The following is a 16,627-nucleotide window of genomic DNA, read 5'->3' as shown; positions in this document are numbered from 1 at the left end:
ACCCCGTCTCTACTAAAAATACAAAATTAGCTGGGCATGGTGGTACATGCTTGTAATCCCAGCTACTCCAGAGGCTGAGGCAGGAGAATCACTTGATCGTCTCAAAAAAAAAAGTCCATACAATGGACTTTTATTCGGTCATAAAAAGGGAAAAAGTACTGATACATGCTACAACATGAATGAACCCTGAAAACATGCTTAGGAAGCTGGGGAGTGGCTCATGCCTATAATCCCAGCACTTTGGAAGGCTGAGGCTGGAGGGTTGCATCAGCCCAGGAGTTCAAGACCAGCCTGAGCAAAATCGTGAGAACCCCGTCCCTTAAAAAAAAAGTCGGGCACGGTGGCTTACACCTGTAATCCCAGCACTTTGGGAGGCCGAGGCAGATGGATCACCTGAGGTCAGGAGTTTGAGACCAGCCTGGCAAACATGACAAAACTCCATCTCTGGACATTTCATATAAATAGAATCATAAGGCCGGACGCGGTGGCTCACGCCCGGGCTGGAGTGCAGTGGCACCATCTCGGCTCACTGCAACCTCCACCTCCTGGGTTCAAGCGATTCTCTGCCTCAGCCTCTGGAGTAGCTGGGATTACAGGTGCCTGCCACCATACCTGGCTAATTTTTGTATTTTTAGTAGAGACGAGGTTTCACCATGTTGGCCAGGCTGGTCTTGATCTTCTGACCTCGTGATCCACCCGCCTCGGCCTCCCAAAATGCTGGGATTACAGGCATGAGCCACCGTGCCTGGCCTTATGATTCTATTTATATGAAATGTCCAGAATAGGCAAGTCCATGAGACAGCAGATTAGAGTGGGGAGAGGAGACTGGAGAGCCAACAGCTTAATAGTTACCGGGCTTCTTTTGGGGGTAATAACATATCAGGAATTAGTGGTAATGACTGCACAACATTGTGAGTGTAATAAAAGTTACTGAAGTAACTGTATACTTCAAAATGGTTAAAAAAGTGAATTTCATGGTATGAATTTACCTCAGTAAAAAAATATTAAAAATTCAGTTTGTAAAGCTATTTGATCACTGAACTTCTGCCCTTAATAAATGCATTAACAGTAACTATTTTCTAGATACTAAAATTATAACTTTCCCTTTGTCTAAAAAATTAGAAGTTTCCAATTTGCAAAAGCAGCTCTCACAAAAGCATGCCACATATAAAGGCAATGGAGTATGGCTTAATAGAAGGTAAACACCGTTTGATTAAAACTCAGCACTACATCGTATTTTATCATCATTACTGAATATACAAACATTACCAGATAAAATAACTATGGCAGGCCGGGTGCAGTGGCTCACACCTGTAATCCCAGCACATTGGGAGGCTGAGGCGGGCGGATCACTTGAGATCAGGAGTTTGAGACCAGCCTGGCCAACATGGTGAAACCCCCATCTCTACTAAAATACAAGAATTGGCCGGGCGTGGTGGCGGGTGCCAGTAGTCCCAGCTACTCAGGAGGCTGAGGCAGGAGAATCTCTTGAACTCGGGAGGTGCAGGTTGCAGTGAGCCAAGATCAGGCCACTGCACTCCAGCCTGGGTGACAGAACGAGACTCTCTCTCAAAAAACAAAAACAAAAAACTTCATGTGTAACTAACTGACAACCCAAATTACACACAGACATCCTGTAATCTGGGACTAGGTTGCTAAATCTACTATTCCCATCATCTTCCTGAAATAAAGTCTACAATCTAGACATCTACAAAGGGGGGGGAAATGGCATTATTTAGGTTCATTCTTTCAAATAATTACTGAGTACCTAACTTCCTGCCAGGCACTCTTGTGGGTGTTGGAGATAAAGCAATAAACGTTGTACTCTCAGAGCTAATTTTTATTGGAGGTGGACAGGCAACCAAACAAGCAACTAGAAAGGATGTTAGAGATTTGGGTGCTTTGAAGGTAATCAATAGGATATTGTGTTGGGAAGGACTACTTTAGATGATCCTATTTAGGGAAAGCCACCCTGAGATGACATGGAGGCCAGGATGTGAAAGTGAGACCTGAAAAGGTCTTGAGGAAGAGCAAGCACTTCAGGCAGTGCCAACAGCAAGAGGAAGGGCTCTAAGCAGGAAAGGAACACATTGCTACCTTGTAGAGTCAGAAAGGAGTAAGTGCGGTTGGAGCGTTTAGAATCGGGGGATAGTGGCAAGACGTGGGTCCAGGGATTGGATCTTAGGTGCATTGAGAAAGTATGGGAGGGATTTACACAGGGGAGCAATGAACTAATCTGCTTTATGTATTTAATGGATCACTCTGACTGCTAGGTGGAGAGTGGGTTGTGTTTAGAATGGGGACGTGACCAGACAGTGTGGATACTACCGAGTTGCCCAGATAGGAGATGATGGTGGCTAGGACTGAAGGTGGAAATGGGGCAAAGGGAACATATTCATGATACATTCTTGGGGTAGAGCTGGGATGACAGAGGGAAATCAGAGAAAAATGGAGATGCCTAGGTTTGTATTAAGTTTGAGCAACCGGGATCGTGTTTAACTGAAACAAAGGGGCATGGTTTGGGAATTGGAGTCATATTAAATTTGAGATACCTATTCCATATCTGAACTAAAAATGTAAAATTGGCTAATGATAAACTTTGCTAGAAAAAAACATTACCCAAATAGGGTACCCGATTTGACTAAAATTCCTAATGCTTTGGGAAAAGTTATTAATCAAATAGTGACAGATTATGGCTTTTTTGGGGGGAGGGGTGTTGTTTTCTTAGAGAACTGACCCGTTTGTTGTTATAAAGGGTTCTCTCTTTATCCCTGATACTTTTTTTTTGAGACGGAGTCTCGCTCTGCCACCTAGGCTGGAGTGCAGTGGTGCGATCGTGGCTTACTGCAAGCTCCGCCTCCCGGGTTCACGCCATTCTCCTGCCTCAGCCTCCTGACTAGCTGGGACTACAGGCGCCCGCCACCACGCCCGTCTAATTTTTTTGTATTTTTAGTAGAGACGGGGTTTCACCGTGTTAGCCAGGATGGTCTCGATCTCTTGATCTCGTGATCCGCCCGCCTCGGCCTCCCAAAGTGCTGGGATTACAGGCGTGAGCCACCGCGCCCGGCTACCCCTGATAACTTTATTTCAAATAGTGACAGGTTAAAAGTTAAGAGCGGATGTTTCAGTATCTAGTTTCCCAGCGTCTTGCCAGTTACTTTAAGCTTGTCGACAGGAGTTTGATTTCACTGACCTCCCTCCTTCCTAGAGCTATGCTTACTTTTTAAAATTTTAAAAAGCTGCTTCATTTGCCCATTCTTTCAACGCATTGTTGTGTACCGGCACTGAGTCAGTCTTTTTCTTTCTTTCCTTTTCTTTTTTTTTTTTTTTTTTTTTTTTAAGACAGAGTCTTGCTCTGTTGCCCAGGCTGGCGCGCAGTGGTGCTATCTCGGCTCACCGCAATGTCCTTCCCGGCTCCAGAGATTCTCCACCTCAGCCTCCTTCGTAGCTGGAACCAAAGGCACGAGCGAGCACGCCCGGCTAATTCTTTGTATTTATAGAGAGGGGGTTTCGCCATGTTGCCCAGGCTAGGTCTGTCTTAAAAGAGCTTCTTCCGGCCAGGCGCGTTGGCTCACGCCTGTAATCCCAGCACTTTGGGAGGCCGAGGCGGGCGGATCACCTGAGGTCGGGAGTTCAAGACCAGCCTGACCAACATGGAAAAACCCGTCTCTACTAAAAATACAAAATTAGCTGGAAGTGGTGGCGCATGCCTGTGATCCCAGCTACTCAGGAGGCTGAGGCAGGAGAATCGCTTGAACCCGGGAGGCGGAGGGTGCGGCAAGCCGAGATCGCGCCATTGCACTCCAGCCTGGGAATCAAGAGCGAAACTCCGTCTCAAAAAAAAAAAAAAGCTTCTTCCGTCTCAAAAAAAAAAAAAGCTTCTTCCTTGACGGTTCCCTTTTCCCAGGAAATTCAAATGCTTCATTTTATCCCTCATCCTCTTGGCCTTTGCAATCTTGCTCCCAAGGCTCTTCCCTGCCCGCCAACTCTCTCACTTGGGAACATGGCTCCGTAAGCCTCTGCCCAACCCTTCTCCCCGGCGAGCCCAGCGCCCCAGAGCCCTGCGCAGGAGAATTCGAGTGCGGAGGGCGGCAGGCATCCGTGGGGACCTGGTTCAACTCCTTAGACCGGTTCTTCACCGTCAGCGACTCTCCCCTGACAGATTAGGGTAGGATTTAGAAATGAGAAATGGAAGCGCTGGCTGGGCGGTAGCCGCTGCCATGGCTTCCCGTGTGGTCCTCATCACATGCTATTGTATCTGTTAATTTATTAGGCGCAGGGCCGACTCTGAGGGATCTAGTGCCAGGACAAAGCCAGGCACTGGTGAATGAGCAAACACCTGTGTATGGCTGCTTCTTCCAGCCCTACCTGCTCCATACCCACCCCCTGAGCAGCATTCGAATCTTTATAATCTCGGCGTCCACAGGGAATTTCGACGCAAGCTGGCGTCAGCCTCAAATTCCCGCTCTGGCCACAAGGCTGACCAAAGACCGATGCATGCCGGGATGAGGCCCGATTGACGATCTCTTGCGACGCTGAAATGCATTTCGGGAGATGTAGTCATACAGACTGGCGGTGGCTGCGCAGCGTAGCTCCGCCTCCTGCGTGAGAGGAAGCGGGGACGTGTGAGGTCACTTCCTGCATGTTGGGTAGCTTCCTGCGGCGTTTCCACTCTCGCTCTCCTTTCGTTGCCTGATCGCCGCCATCATGGGTCGCATGCATGCTCCCGGGTGAGCTCGGGGCATCAAGCCGGATTGCTGGGCGGGGGGTGGGAGGAAGACAGGGAGTGTGGGCAGCGGGCCGAGGGGATGATGTTCTGGGCTGCTCTGGCACGAGCCGCCACCTCACCTCGAGACTGCTTCTCTCCCCAGGAAGGGCCTGTCCCAGTCGGCTTTACCCTATCGACGCAGCGTCCCCACTGTAAGTAGCGCGCTGGGACCGGGGAGAATCCGGGGAGGGGGGTGGCATTTGTCTCGGGTGAAGCGACGCCAGGGTGAGGAACTTGCGTGTATGAGGAGCGCGGTTTTGCGGAAGGAGAGACCGCTGTTCTGCGGCGCCATTCCTGGGTTCTCATCCTAAGGCTGCTTTCTATTCCATAACAGTGGTTGAAGTTGACATCTGACGACGTGAAGGAGCAGATTTACAAACTGGCCAAGAAGGGCCTTACTCCTTCACAGATTGGTGAGTGTTTGTGTCTAATATAGCCTCTTTCGCCTGTCCTCGTGTGACTTGTAGGATCTAGTAGATGGTAAAGTTATTTTAAAAATAGCCAAAACTATGGTCTCGCCACCGTGCTAGAGGCATCATTGTAAGCACTTCACATGTACTGATTTCGTTTAATTCTGACCACAATACTTTGAAATAAATCTTCGTGGCTTTCACCCCAGTTTACAGTTGAGGAAGCAGAGGCACAGTGCAGCTGGATACTAACCAGCCCCAAATCACACAGCTGTCAAGTGGAGGAGTTGGAATTGGCTAAGCAGAGTGCCTGACACAGTTCCTCACAGTTAGGTGTGGTTTGAATCTCAGCTGCGTGTGACTTCGTGCAAGTGGCTTCATTCAGCAAATGTTTACCTTCTATGTGCTGAACGTGGTTCTGGGGCCTGAGAACATATTACCCTCCTACTCCCCCGCCGAAAAAAGCCAGCCGCAATGTGCCTGTAGTCCCAGATACTTGGGATGCAGAGGTGGGAGGATCACCTGAGCCCAGAAGTCCCAGCCTGCAGTGAGCTATGATGAAGCCACTGCACTCCTGGGTGACAGAGAGACCCCACCTCTTTTTTTTTTTTTTTGAGACAGTCTCGCTCTTGTCGCCCAGTCTGGAGTGCAGTGGCGCGATCTCAGCTCACTGCAACCTCCACCTCCTGGATTCAAGCGATTCTCCTGCCTCAGCCTCCCGAATAGGTGGGATTACAGGCGCCCGCCAGCAGGCCCAGCTAATTTGTGTGTTTTTGTTTTTGTTTGAGACCGATTCTCACTTTGTCACCCAGGCTGGAGTGCAGTGGTACGATCTCGGCTCACTGCAACCTCCGCCTCCTGGGTTCAAGCAAGCAATTCTCCTGCCTCTGCCTCTGGAGTAGCTGAGACTACAGGCCGCACCACCACGCCCGGCTAATTTTTGTATTTTTAGTAGAGACGAAGTTTCACCATGTTGGCCAGGCTGGTCTCAGACTCCTGACCTCAGGTGATCCACTGCCTCGGCCTCCCAAAGTGCTGGGTTTACAGGCGTGAGCCACACCACCTGATCCCACCTCTTAAAAGGGGGAGGGGGGTGCAAAATATCTGTACTCCTGGAGCTTGTAGTCTAATTGGAGGTATGACACATCAAAAGAAAATGTGTCATAGATTGTAAGTAGTCAGAGCTCATTAGAGGTTTAAAAGAAATAACGTGTAAAGTTTTTAGAAGAACATCTGACCAGAGTTCTCAATAAATGTTAGCTGTGGAATCTCATTAATCCCTTTGGTCATCTGTATTCCAGCAAGCTCACTGTGATGATGGTTTTCCAACATTCGCAGTTTCCACCAGAAAGGTTTTCCTTAGTGTTGGGTAAACCTTCCTTGGATGTCTGAGTGAGCTTTATGTGCATTCTCACGTTGGTTTCTGTGATGTATAAAAGTATACCCCGATCTTACAGATAGGAAACTGTGCCCTGATTTCTGAGCCTTGACATCATCACATTCTCCAGTTTGTGTTTCGTGTTGAAAGTTAAAACATGATTCCCTTTTCAGGTGTAATCCTGAGAGATTCACATGGTGTTGCACAAGTACGTTTTGTGACAGGCAATAAAATTTTAAGAATTCTTAAGTCTAAGGGACTTGCTCCTGATCTTCCTGAAGATCTCTACCATTTAATTAAGAAAGCAGTTGCTGTTCGAAAGCATCTTGAGAGGAACAGAAAGGTAAGCTAATAAATAAAACCTGGTGCTAAGTAGGACTGCTTGTACTAAATTTTTTCGGTAAAATGTAATGCATCTGGTTTGAATTATCCAAGGTGGCTTAGTACACAAACTACTGTAGTGCTGCTTTGAAGTTCAAATTCTATTCAAAGAGATTTTCATTATAGAAAGTGCATGGTAGCTCTACATTCTCTTATTAAATTAATGTTTGGTAATGTTAGGTCATTTTGGGTGGTTTTCTTGAATTGCACCAAATTTTATTTTTAGGATAAGGATGCTAAATTCCGTCTGATTCTGATAGAGAGCCGGATTCACCGTTTGGCTCGATATTATAAGACCAAGCGAGTCCTCCCTCCCAATTGGAAATAGTAAGTATCAACTCTTTTGTCATTGTTATCGAGAATAGGAGTCAGCCAGTAGTAAAAGTCCTAGTAGTAAATATGTTCAGCCTTGGGGGCTATTTTGTTAACTGCTCTTTGAGCTCTGGCCTGGTAGTGGGAAAGCAGCCACAGGCAATACATAATCGAATGGGTGTGGCTGCTTGTCTTTAATGAAGACAAGCGGAGGGCCGTAGTTGCAGACCCCAGATTTAGACCATGAATAAGCCCTTTGACTCTCTCTTAGATAGTAGGTAGATTTTCCTTTCATACCTCTACTCCCAGGAGTTTGAATTAATTTTCACATGAATTGCTCACTATGATGATTGATTGCCAGACATTCGCAGTTTCCACCAGAAATGTTTTTCCTTATGTTGGCCAGTTCTTCCTTGGATGTCTGAGTGAGCATCTTCATTCATTGTGCTTGAACACAATGAGGTGGTTCAGGTATTCAGTAGTTTGGTGCACTTTATATAGTTTGGATTTATTAACTGTTTGAGAATAGCACCATTAGTGGGGAGATTCTGTTAATGAATGTGGAGGGACCAGTATTAATCCTGATTTTCTTTCTTTCCCCTTTTTTCTTTTTCAGTGAATCATCTACAGCCTCTGCCCTGGTCGCATAAATTTGTCTGTGTACTCAAGCAATAAAATGATTGTTTAACTAAAAGCATGTTTCATATTTATTTTCCTAGAAGAAAAATTATATATATCAGTGGTTCATATGTGTTGATCTTGTTTGATGGGGAAGTGTTTTAGGTGATTGATGTTAGGATTCCAGGGAGCAGTAAGATACTGTCCATCACATCCCTTGATTGGCCCCTTAAACCAGTTGAGCAGCTTATAACCTCATAGGTGGTTGCTTTAAACATGGAGAACTGGAAGACACTAGGAAATAATGCCTTTGTGTTTGTTTTGGCGTCATGGCAAAAATGTTTCTAAGTATTTTTGATACATTTAATGTTAAAAGACTGAGACAGATCCCTGGCAGATGTTAACCACTTGTAGCATCAGAAATAGTAATATTAGGTTGGTGCAAAAGTAATTGTGGTTTTTGCCATTACTTTAATGCAAAAACCACATTTACTTTTGCACTAACCTAATACATAAAAGTGTCACTGGAGGGAGGGGAATCTGATATGGAGAGACATTGGATCTTGTGAGGGTTAAAGATGAAGGAATCTAGGGGACAGTAAACAGGCACAGTCCGTCTGGAGCATTGGGGGTTTAGGAAGAATATCTGAAGTGGGCTTGGGTTCCTGGCCTTTGAAAATCTTTGGATGGGTTAAAGTAAGATTTACTTGTTCTGGGTTAAAGTAAGATTTACTTGTTCTGGTGTTGTGTTTTAATTTAATTCTTAACCTAATGGGGTACATGGGTATTGCTGCTTGAATGAGTAAAATCTCAGACAACCCTAGGGAGTGGTTCAAGGTTATAAGACTTAGAAATGGTTAAGCTGCATGTCTGGCTGGTGTTTGTTTACAGAGCCATGATCCTTCAGAATTCAGAAATGGCTGCACGTGTTGGCTCATGCCTGTAATCCCCACACTTTGGGAGGCCAAGGTGGGTGGATCACCTGAGGTCAGAAGTTCAAGACTAGCCTGGCCAACATGGTGAAACCCTGTCATTACTAAAAATACAAAAATAAGCTGGGCATGGTGGCAGGCACCTGTAACCCAGGAGGTGGAAGTTGCAGTGAGCTGAGATCACATCACTGCACTCCAGCCTGGGTGACAGTGAGACTCCGTCTCAAAAAAAAAAAAAAAAGCATCTATATGCTTTTTTTTTTTTCCTAACATCTACTTTGACCCAGTTGGAAATAGCATATGCACATTATTTGTCCTAATCTATCCATGTGAGCACCTAGAATTTGTAGGTTTCCTGCAACAACTGTTTTCTTCCTTGAAAAATCATCTTTTCAAGTGGTAGGTGTCCATCTTACAGTATCGCTCTTGCCCGGGCTGGAGTGCAGTGGCGTGATCTCAGGTCACTGCAAGCTCCACCTGCTGGGTTAACGCCATTCTGCTGCCTCAGCCTCCTGTGTAGCTGGGACTACAGGCATCTGCCATCATACCTGGCTAATTTTTTGTATTTTTAGTAGAGACGGGGTTTCATCGTGTTAGTCAGGATGGTCTCGATCTCCTGACTTTGTGATCCGCCCACCTTGGCCTCCCAAAGTGCTAGGATTACAGGCGTGAGCCACTGCGCCCAGCCTATTTTTGTTTTTTTTTTTGAGACGGAGTTTCACTCTTGTTGCCCAGGCTGGAGTCCAATGGCACAATCTCTGTTCAACTGCAGCCTCTGCAGCCCGCGTTCAGGTGATTCTACTGCCTCAGCTTCCCAAGTAGCTGGGATTACAGGCATGAGCTACCATGCCTGGCTAATTTTGTATTTTTTTTTTTTAGTAGAAACGGGGTTTCACCATGTTGGTCAGGCTGGTTTTGAACTCCTGACCTCATGTGAGCCACTGTGCCCGGCCCATCTTATTATTCTTAAACTTACACATGTATGTGGTTTTATTTATCTTTTCAGTCTCACTCTCACCCAGGCTGGAGTGCGGTGGTATGATCTTGGGTCACTGCAACCTTCACCTCCTAGGTTCAAGCAATTTTTGTGCCTCAGCCTCCTGAGTAGCTGGGGTTACCGGTGCCTGCTACCTTGATTGGCTAATTTTCGTGTTTTTAGTAGAAATGGGATTTTGCCATGTTGGCCAGGCTGGTCTCAAACTCCTGGCCTCAAGAGATCTGCCCACCTCGGCCTCCCAAATTGCTGGGATTACAGGTGTGAGCCACTGCGCCCAGCCTGTTGAATCATTTGGTAAGACATAACTAAAAACAATCTTTTCCTTTTTGCAGCCCCACCTTCCTGAAGATGAGGGCAACCACTTTAAATACATAGCTGTTTTTCTGGTATATAATATGCCTTCTTATCATTTTTTTTTTGGAGACAGAGTCTCGCTCCGTCGCCCAGGCTGGAGTGCAGTGGCATGATCTCGGCTCACTGCAACCTCCACCTCCCGGGTTCAAGCAATTCTCTTGCCTCAGCCTCCCGAGTAGCTGGGATTACAGGCGTACGCCACCATGCCCAGCTAATTTTTGTATTTTTAGTAGAGATGGGATTTCACCATGTTGGTCAGGCTGGTCTTGAACTCCTGACCTCGTGATCTGCCCGCCTTGGCCTCACAAAGTGCTGGGATAACAGGTGTGAGCCACCGCGCCCGGCCCACTTTCTTATTTCTAAGTAACATTCTTTTTAAAAAAATTGAGGTGAAATTCACATTATAAAATTCCCCATTTTAAAGTGAACAATTCAGTGGCATTTGTTTGTTCATAATATTGTACAACCACCACCTTTATGTAGTTCCAAAACATTTTTCATCACCTTGAAGCAAAACCCGACACTCCTGTTGACTTAGTCCCAGCATTTTGGGAGGCTGAGATGGGAGGAACGCTTGAGCCCAGGAGTTTAGAGAGCAGCCTAGGCAACATAGACCTCTGTCTCAAAATACAAAAAGCCCATACTCATTAAGCAGTTATCCCCATTTTTTACTCCCCCCACCAACCCCTAGCAGCCACCAATCCGCTTTCCGTTTTTATGGATTTGCCTTTTCTGGATATTTCATATAAGTGGATTCATACAGTATCTGACCTTTTGTGTCTGGCAGTCTTTCACTTAGCATGATGTTTTTGAGGTTCACTAACATAGCATGTGTCAGTACTTCATTCCTTTTTGTGGCTGAATAGTATTTCCCTATGTGTACCACAGTTTGTTTATGCATTTATTTGTTGATGGATATTTGGATTGTTTCCACCTTTTGACTGTTTCAAATAGTGCTGCTCTGAATATTTGTGTACATGTACTTGTTTGAGTACCTGTTTTCAATTTTCGGGGTGTGTATCTAGGAGAATTGCTCCAAATAACATTTTTATGCCCCTTTCCTGGCATCCTCATAATTCTGTAATCGTTTATGGTTCAATCAATATTCTGTGTTTACATTTCTATGACTTTTATATACAGTGTTGACGTGATTCCATATTTACAATTCTGTAAATATATCTACAAAAAAATGTTAGTAATTACCTTGTTTTTCCATCTGCTTAGAGTTCTGTGTTCCTGTTTCTATCTCATCTCCAAACTTTGAGCCATAGTTTAATCTCAGTATATTCAAACAGGGTTACTCTTTTTGTTTTTCCTTGGTGATACCCTCCCAGGATGCTTCATCCTCTAGTGCCAGTTTAGACAGCTTACCCTGAGACCTGTAGTTCTGGGATCCCCGTTCACCATCAATCCGAATATTCTGTCTCCAGTGTCAGATTCCTCCTTCCTTATCTTCTGTCTTCCTCTTTCTTGGTCTGCTCCCTTTTGGAGGATGTGGGAAACACCGCCTCTAGCAGTCCCTAACAAAAGGCTCAGTCCTTGGACCTCATTTTTTCTGTTCATCTCAACTCCTGGTAACTTCATCTAATCTATGGCTTTCCATGCCATCTTTAAAGCTGCTACACTCAAATTCATATCTCCAGGGCAGACCCTCCTTGAACTCCAGACTTAGCTGTGCATCTGCCTATTCTGTATCCCCCCTTGAATCACTGATAAACACCGGATATTTTGACTTTTTTTTTTTTTTTTTTTTTTTTTGAGACGGAGTTTCATTCTTGTTGCCCAGGCTGGAGTGCAATGGCACGATCTCAGCTCACTACAACCTCCACCTCCCAGGTTCAAGTGATTCTCCTGCCTCTGCCTCCCAGTAGGTGGGATTACAGGTGCCCACCATCACTCCTGGCTAATTTTTTGTATTTTTAGTAGAGACAGGGTTTCGCCATGTTGGCCAGGCTGATCTCAAACTCCTGACCCCAAGTGATCCGCCCGCCTCGGCCTCCCAAAGTGCTGTGATTACAGGCATAAGCCACCGTGCCTGGCCGGAAATAATTTTCCTTAAACGTTTTTAGCATCGCTTATTGTTTATAGCTTTAAAAACCAAAACCAAATGCTATTGCCGAGAAGTCAGATGTTATTCTGATTCCTACTCCTTTGTAACTTGGTGGTTTGTTTTTTTCTTTTTTGACTGGATGCTTTCAGGATCATCTTATTAGTGATTGATCTTCTGAAATTTGCAAAAATACCTTGGCTTTTATTTTTTTTTCATGTTTTGCAAGGAACTCAGTGAACTATTTCAGTCTGAAAATTGTCTTGCAGTTCTAGGAAATTTTCTTGAATTATTCCTTTAATAATTTCTTCCCCACTATTTTCTATGTTCTCTTTGCAAAACTCATTATTTGTACATTAGACTTTCTGGAACTCCCACCATGGCCGATTTCAAGTTACTAATGGGATGTTACAACCAGGGGTTGGTATGAGATGCTCAGGAGCAGACCATTACATTGTATCTCTCCTCTGCAGATATAACAGACATAAATGACTTGGAGACCATGGATAATAGTGAAATGGTGTGAAATAATTAGAAAGTGGTGAGTTCTGAGGATTTACTATACTCGTTTTGAATATACTTTATCTGCGAGTTTATATGATTTTTAATGCCTGTGTTTAACTGGCTTGCAGCATTCCTGAAAGCTTGAGAGTTGGCTCTTGTGAGCCCATACAAACCAGCCCCAGCGCACCACTGCTCAGAGTTCATCCTTGTTCCGTTTTTTTTTTTTTTTTTTTTTTTTGGAGGTAGAGTCTTGCTCTATCCCCCAGGATGGAGTGCAGTGGCATGATCTCAGCTCACTGTAACATCCACCTCCCAGGTTCAAGTGATTCTCCTGCCTCAGCCTGTCGAATAGCTGGGATTACAGATGCCTGCCACCATGCCTGGCTAATTTTTGTATTTTTAGTAGAGATGGGGTTTCGCCATGTTGGTCAGGCTGGTCTTGAACTCCTGACCGCAGGTGATCTGCCCGCCTTGGCCTCCCAAAGTGTTGGGATCACAGGCATGAGCCACTGCGCCTGGCCTTGCAGTGAGTATTTTGTAAGTATGGTAGTTTCCCCCCTTTTTCATGGTTTCCTTTATCCATGGTCAACAGTGGGCTGAAAATATAAAATGGAAAATTCTAGAAATAATTCATAAATTTAAAATAACTTTTATTACAGTATGTTGTTATAATTGTTCTATTTTATTATTAGTTGTTGCTAATTTCTTACTGTGCCTAATTTATAAATTAAACCTTATCATAGGTATATATGTGTAGAAAAAAAATAGCATATAAAAGATTTTGTACTGTCCACAGTTTCGGGCAACCCCTGGGGCCTTGGGACATACCCTCTGTGGACAATGGGGAACTACCATATTGTCTCATTTAGTCCTCATGGTCACTCTATGAGGTAGATAGTATTAGCCTCTCCATTATTCAGAAGAAACTGAGGCACAAAAGGTAAAGTAGGCAGACAATTTGACACACTGGTGAGATGGAAAAGTCATAAGGGAGGCTGGGTGGCGCTCCCTCCTGTCATTCCAGCACTTTGGGAGGCCGAGGTGGGCAGATCACTTGAAGTCAGGAGTTCAAGACCAGCCTGGCTAACATGGTGGAACCCCGTCTCCACTAAAAATACAAAAATTAGCCAGGCGTGGTGGCGTGTGCCTGTAATCCCAACTCCTCGGAAGGCTGAGGCACAAGACTTGCTTGAACCCGGGAGGTGGAGGTTGCAGTGAGCGGAGATTGTGCCACTGCCCTCCAGCCTGAGCAACAGTGTGAGACTCGGTCTTAAAAAAAAAAAAAAAAAAAAAAAAAAAGTCATCATGGAGGAGCAGAAAGTGAAGCCATGGTCACATGAAATTGCCTAAGGATAGAAGAGTCCAGCTTCTTTCCCATCTTACCTCCATTGCACCCACCTGAGCCCCTCTCAGGCCTGCCCTCCTGGCAGTAAATGGTGTGCCTGGGTCCACCTCGGGTGTGGTAGACTGACCACAACAGGCCGGATTCAGTGGCTCATGCCTGTAATCCCAGCACCTTGGGAGGCCAAGGCAGGAAGACCTCTTGAGGCTAGGAGTTTGAGATCAGACTGGGCAACATAGTGAGACTCACATCTCTACAAAAAATAAAAAAGCTAGATTTTTTTTTTTTTCCAGAACTTGGAAGGCCAAGGTGAGAGGATTGCTTGAACCCAAGAGTTTGAGGCTGCAGTGAGCTATGATTGGGACAGAGGGACCCTGTCTCTGGAAAAAAAAAAAAAAAATGACCACAACAAAATCTGTCCCACTTGTCTTCTTGAACCTTACTGCTCTCCAATCAAGATGTGGTGTCTAATTCCTCTCCCTATCAACATGGCAGGCTGTGGCTGGCTGTAACAATAGAATTCAGCTGAAGTGACACCTGAGGAATTCTGAGACCAGGGCAGAAAATGCCTTGTTGCCTGGGACACTCATGTCTGGGATCCTGAGCTGCTGTGCAGGCCCACCCCGAGGCCTCCATGCTGTGAGGAAGCCTCGGCCATGTGTGGGTGCTCTGGAAAACAGCCATGGTGGAGGTCCCATGTGACAGCCGGCGCTAACCACCAGGCTCCTGAGTAAAGATACCTCCACATGATACCTGCCTCCAGAGCCTTTGAGTTGCCCCAGCCACTCAATCTTCCCAGCTGAGACTACAGACATTCTGGAGTAGAGAAGCCATTCCTGTAGTACCCTATCTGAATTCTTTTTTTTTTCTTTCATAGAGACAGGGGTCTCCGTATGTTGCCCAGGCTGGTCTCAAACTCCTGGGGTCAAGCATTTATCCTGCCTTGGCCTCGCGAAGTGCTGGGATTACAGGCATGAGCCACTGCACCTAGCCCTGAATTCTTGACCTACAGAATCCTTGAGCATAATCAAATGATTGTTTTAAACCACTAGGTTTTTGGGGTAATTTGTTTCATAGCAAAAGTAAGGAGAACATTTTGTTGAGGAGAAAGAGGCTGTGTTTCTATGGTCCTACGGCTGCTGGAGGGACAGGGTAGAAGCTTTCACTTGCCTTTCCCCGTTTGCCATGCCTCCCTGCTCTCATCTCATCTCAGCCTATACTGGAATTACCTGTGGATGTGTCTGTCTGCCCTACCAGACTGGACTGTGAGCCCCTGTGGGGGAGGATGGCAGAAACTGTCTTGGTTGCCTCATATTCCCAGTGCCCAGCACAGAGCCTGGCACATAAGATAATCGGCAGATCCTTGCTGGGTACATGCACAGCGGTTGGTCTGATGTTTATTTCCCAGTTAGAACTGTTGGCAGTGGGGATCCCAAACCTTTTCCAAGGACTTCGTGGGAGCTGGAAGGAAGCTCTTGCTGGCTGCCTCCCACAGAAGCATATGATTGGACTGAAAGCAATTTTTCTGAAAGCATTCTGGTGAATACAACATTTTGATTGAAACAATTTGATTGAAAATGAGTATTTCCCAGTTGCTGTTTTTTTAAAATATATATAATGTTGGTCATTTTCATGCTTTATCAAGCAATTTTCAACGCTTTAAGAGTTTTTAAGCATTTTTGTCCTTTTCCTGAACTTTTCAGGGGTTTTCCCTAATTATTTGTAATTTCTTTTTTAGCCTACTTTCACTGTTTTTTCAATATTTGTAATAGTACAAAGTTGGAACTGCCTAACTGATTAGTGGGCTGCTTAAATTAAGGTATGAAATATACCTCAATATATTAACATATATACAATAATTCCAGTTTTGTAAAAAAAAATTATGCACAAACATACAAATATCTAGAAAGATATCCACCAATGCTTCTTGACCAGGAGGCATTCATTGGGATACTCCCAGAAGACTTTTAAAAATAGTGATTTCTTTTCCTTTTGAGACCAAGTCTCACTCTGTTGCCCAGGCTGGAGTGCAGTGGCGTTCGCTCACTGCAACCTCTGCCTCCTGGGTTCAAGTGATTCTCGTGCCTCAGCCTCCTGAGTATCTGGGACTACAGGCACCCACCACCACACCCGGCTAATTTTTCTATTTTTAGTAGAGATGGGGTTTCACCATGTTGGCCAGGCTAGTCTCGAAATCCTGACCTCAGGTGATCCTGCTGCCTCGGCTTCCCAAATTGTTGGGATTACAGGTGTGAGCCACTGCTCCTGGCCTAAAGTACTGATTTTTTTTTTTTTTTTTGAGACAGAGTCTTGCTCTGTTGCCCAGGCTGGAATGCAGTGGTGCAATCTCGGCTCACTGCAGTCTCGCCATTCCAGGTTCAAGCAATTCTCCTGCCTCAGCCTCCTGAGTAGCTGGGACTACAGGTGAGTGCCACCACGCCTGGCTAATTTTTGTGTTTTTAGTAGAGAGGGAGTTTCATCATGTTGGCCAAGCTAGTCTGAAACTCCTGGTCTCAAGTGATCCGCCAGCCTTGGCCTCCCAAAGTGCCGGGATTACAGGTATGAGCCACCGTGCCCATCCTAA

General features: G+C 45.4%; 1 protein-coding gene and 2 non-coding genes across 3 annotated transcripts; all 3 read left to right on the top strand.

Moving 5' to 3' along the window:
• The first annotated feature begins 4,431 nt into the window (after window positions 1-4,431).
• RPS13 (ribosomal protein S13) lies at window positions 4,432-7,943 on the top strand. The gene is made up of 6 exons (XM_004050758.4): window positions 4,432-4,730; window positions 4,872-4,920; window positions 5,103-5,181; window positions 6,730-6,899; window positions 7,164-7,264; window positions 7,866-7,943. Exons 1-6 carry the CDS (start codon window positions 4,708-4,710, stop codon window positions 7,897-7,899), a joined length of 456 nt encoding a protein of 151 aa, XP_004050806.1. The 5' UTR covers window positions 4,432-4,707; the 3' UTR covers window positions 7,900-7,943.
• On the top strand, window positions 6,485-6,574 carry LOC115936432 (small nucleolar RNA SNORD14). The gene has a single exon (XR_004071906.1). It is a non-coding gene; the product is annotated as a small nucleolar RNA SNORD14 (small nucleolar RNA).
• Window positions 7,588-7,678, top strand: LOC115936434 (small nucleolar RNA SNORD14). The gene has a single exon (XR_004071908.1). It is a non-coding gene; the product is annotated as a small nucleolar RNA SNORD14 (small nucleolar RNA).
• Window positions 7,944-16,627: the final 8,684 nt, after the last annotated feature.

This window comes from Gorilla gorilla, chromosome 9, assembly GCF_029281585.2.
Source record: "Gorilla gorilla gorilla isolate KB3781 chromosome 9, NHGRI_mGorGor1-v2.1_pri, whole genome shotgun sequence".
NCBI classification, from domain to species: Eukaryota; Metazoa; Chordata; class Mammalia; order Primates; family Hominidae; genus Gorilla; species Gorilla gorilla.
The sequence above is the reverse complement of the archived record's forward strand: the minus strand, read 5'-3'. Positions and strand labels throughout refer to the sequence as shown.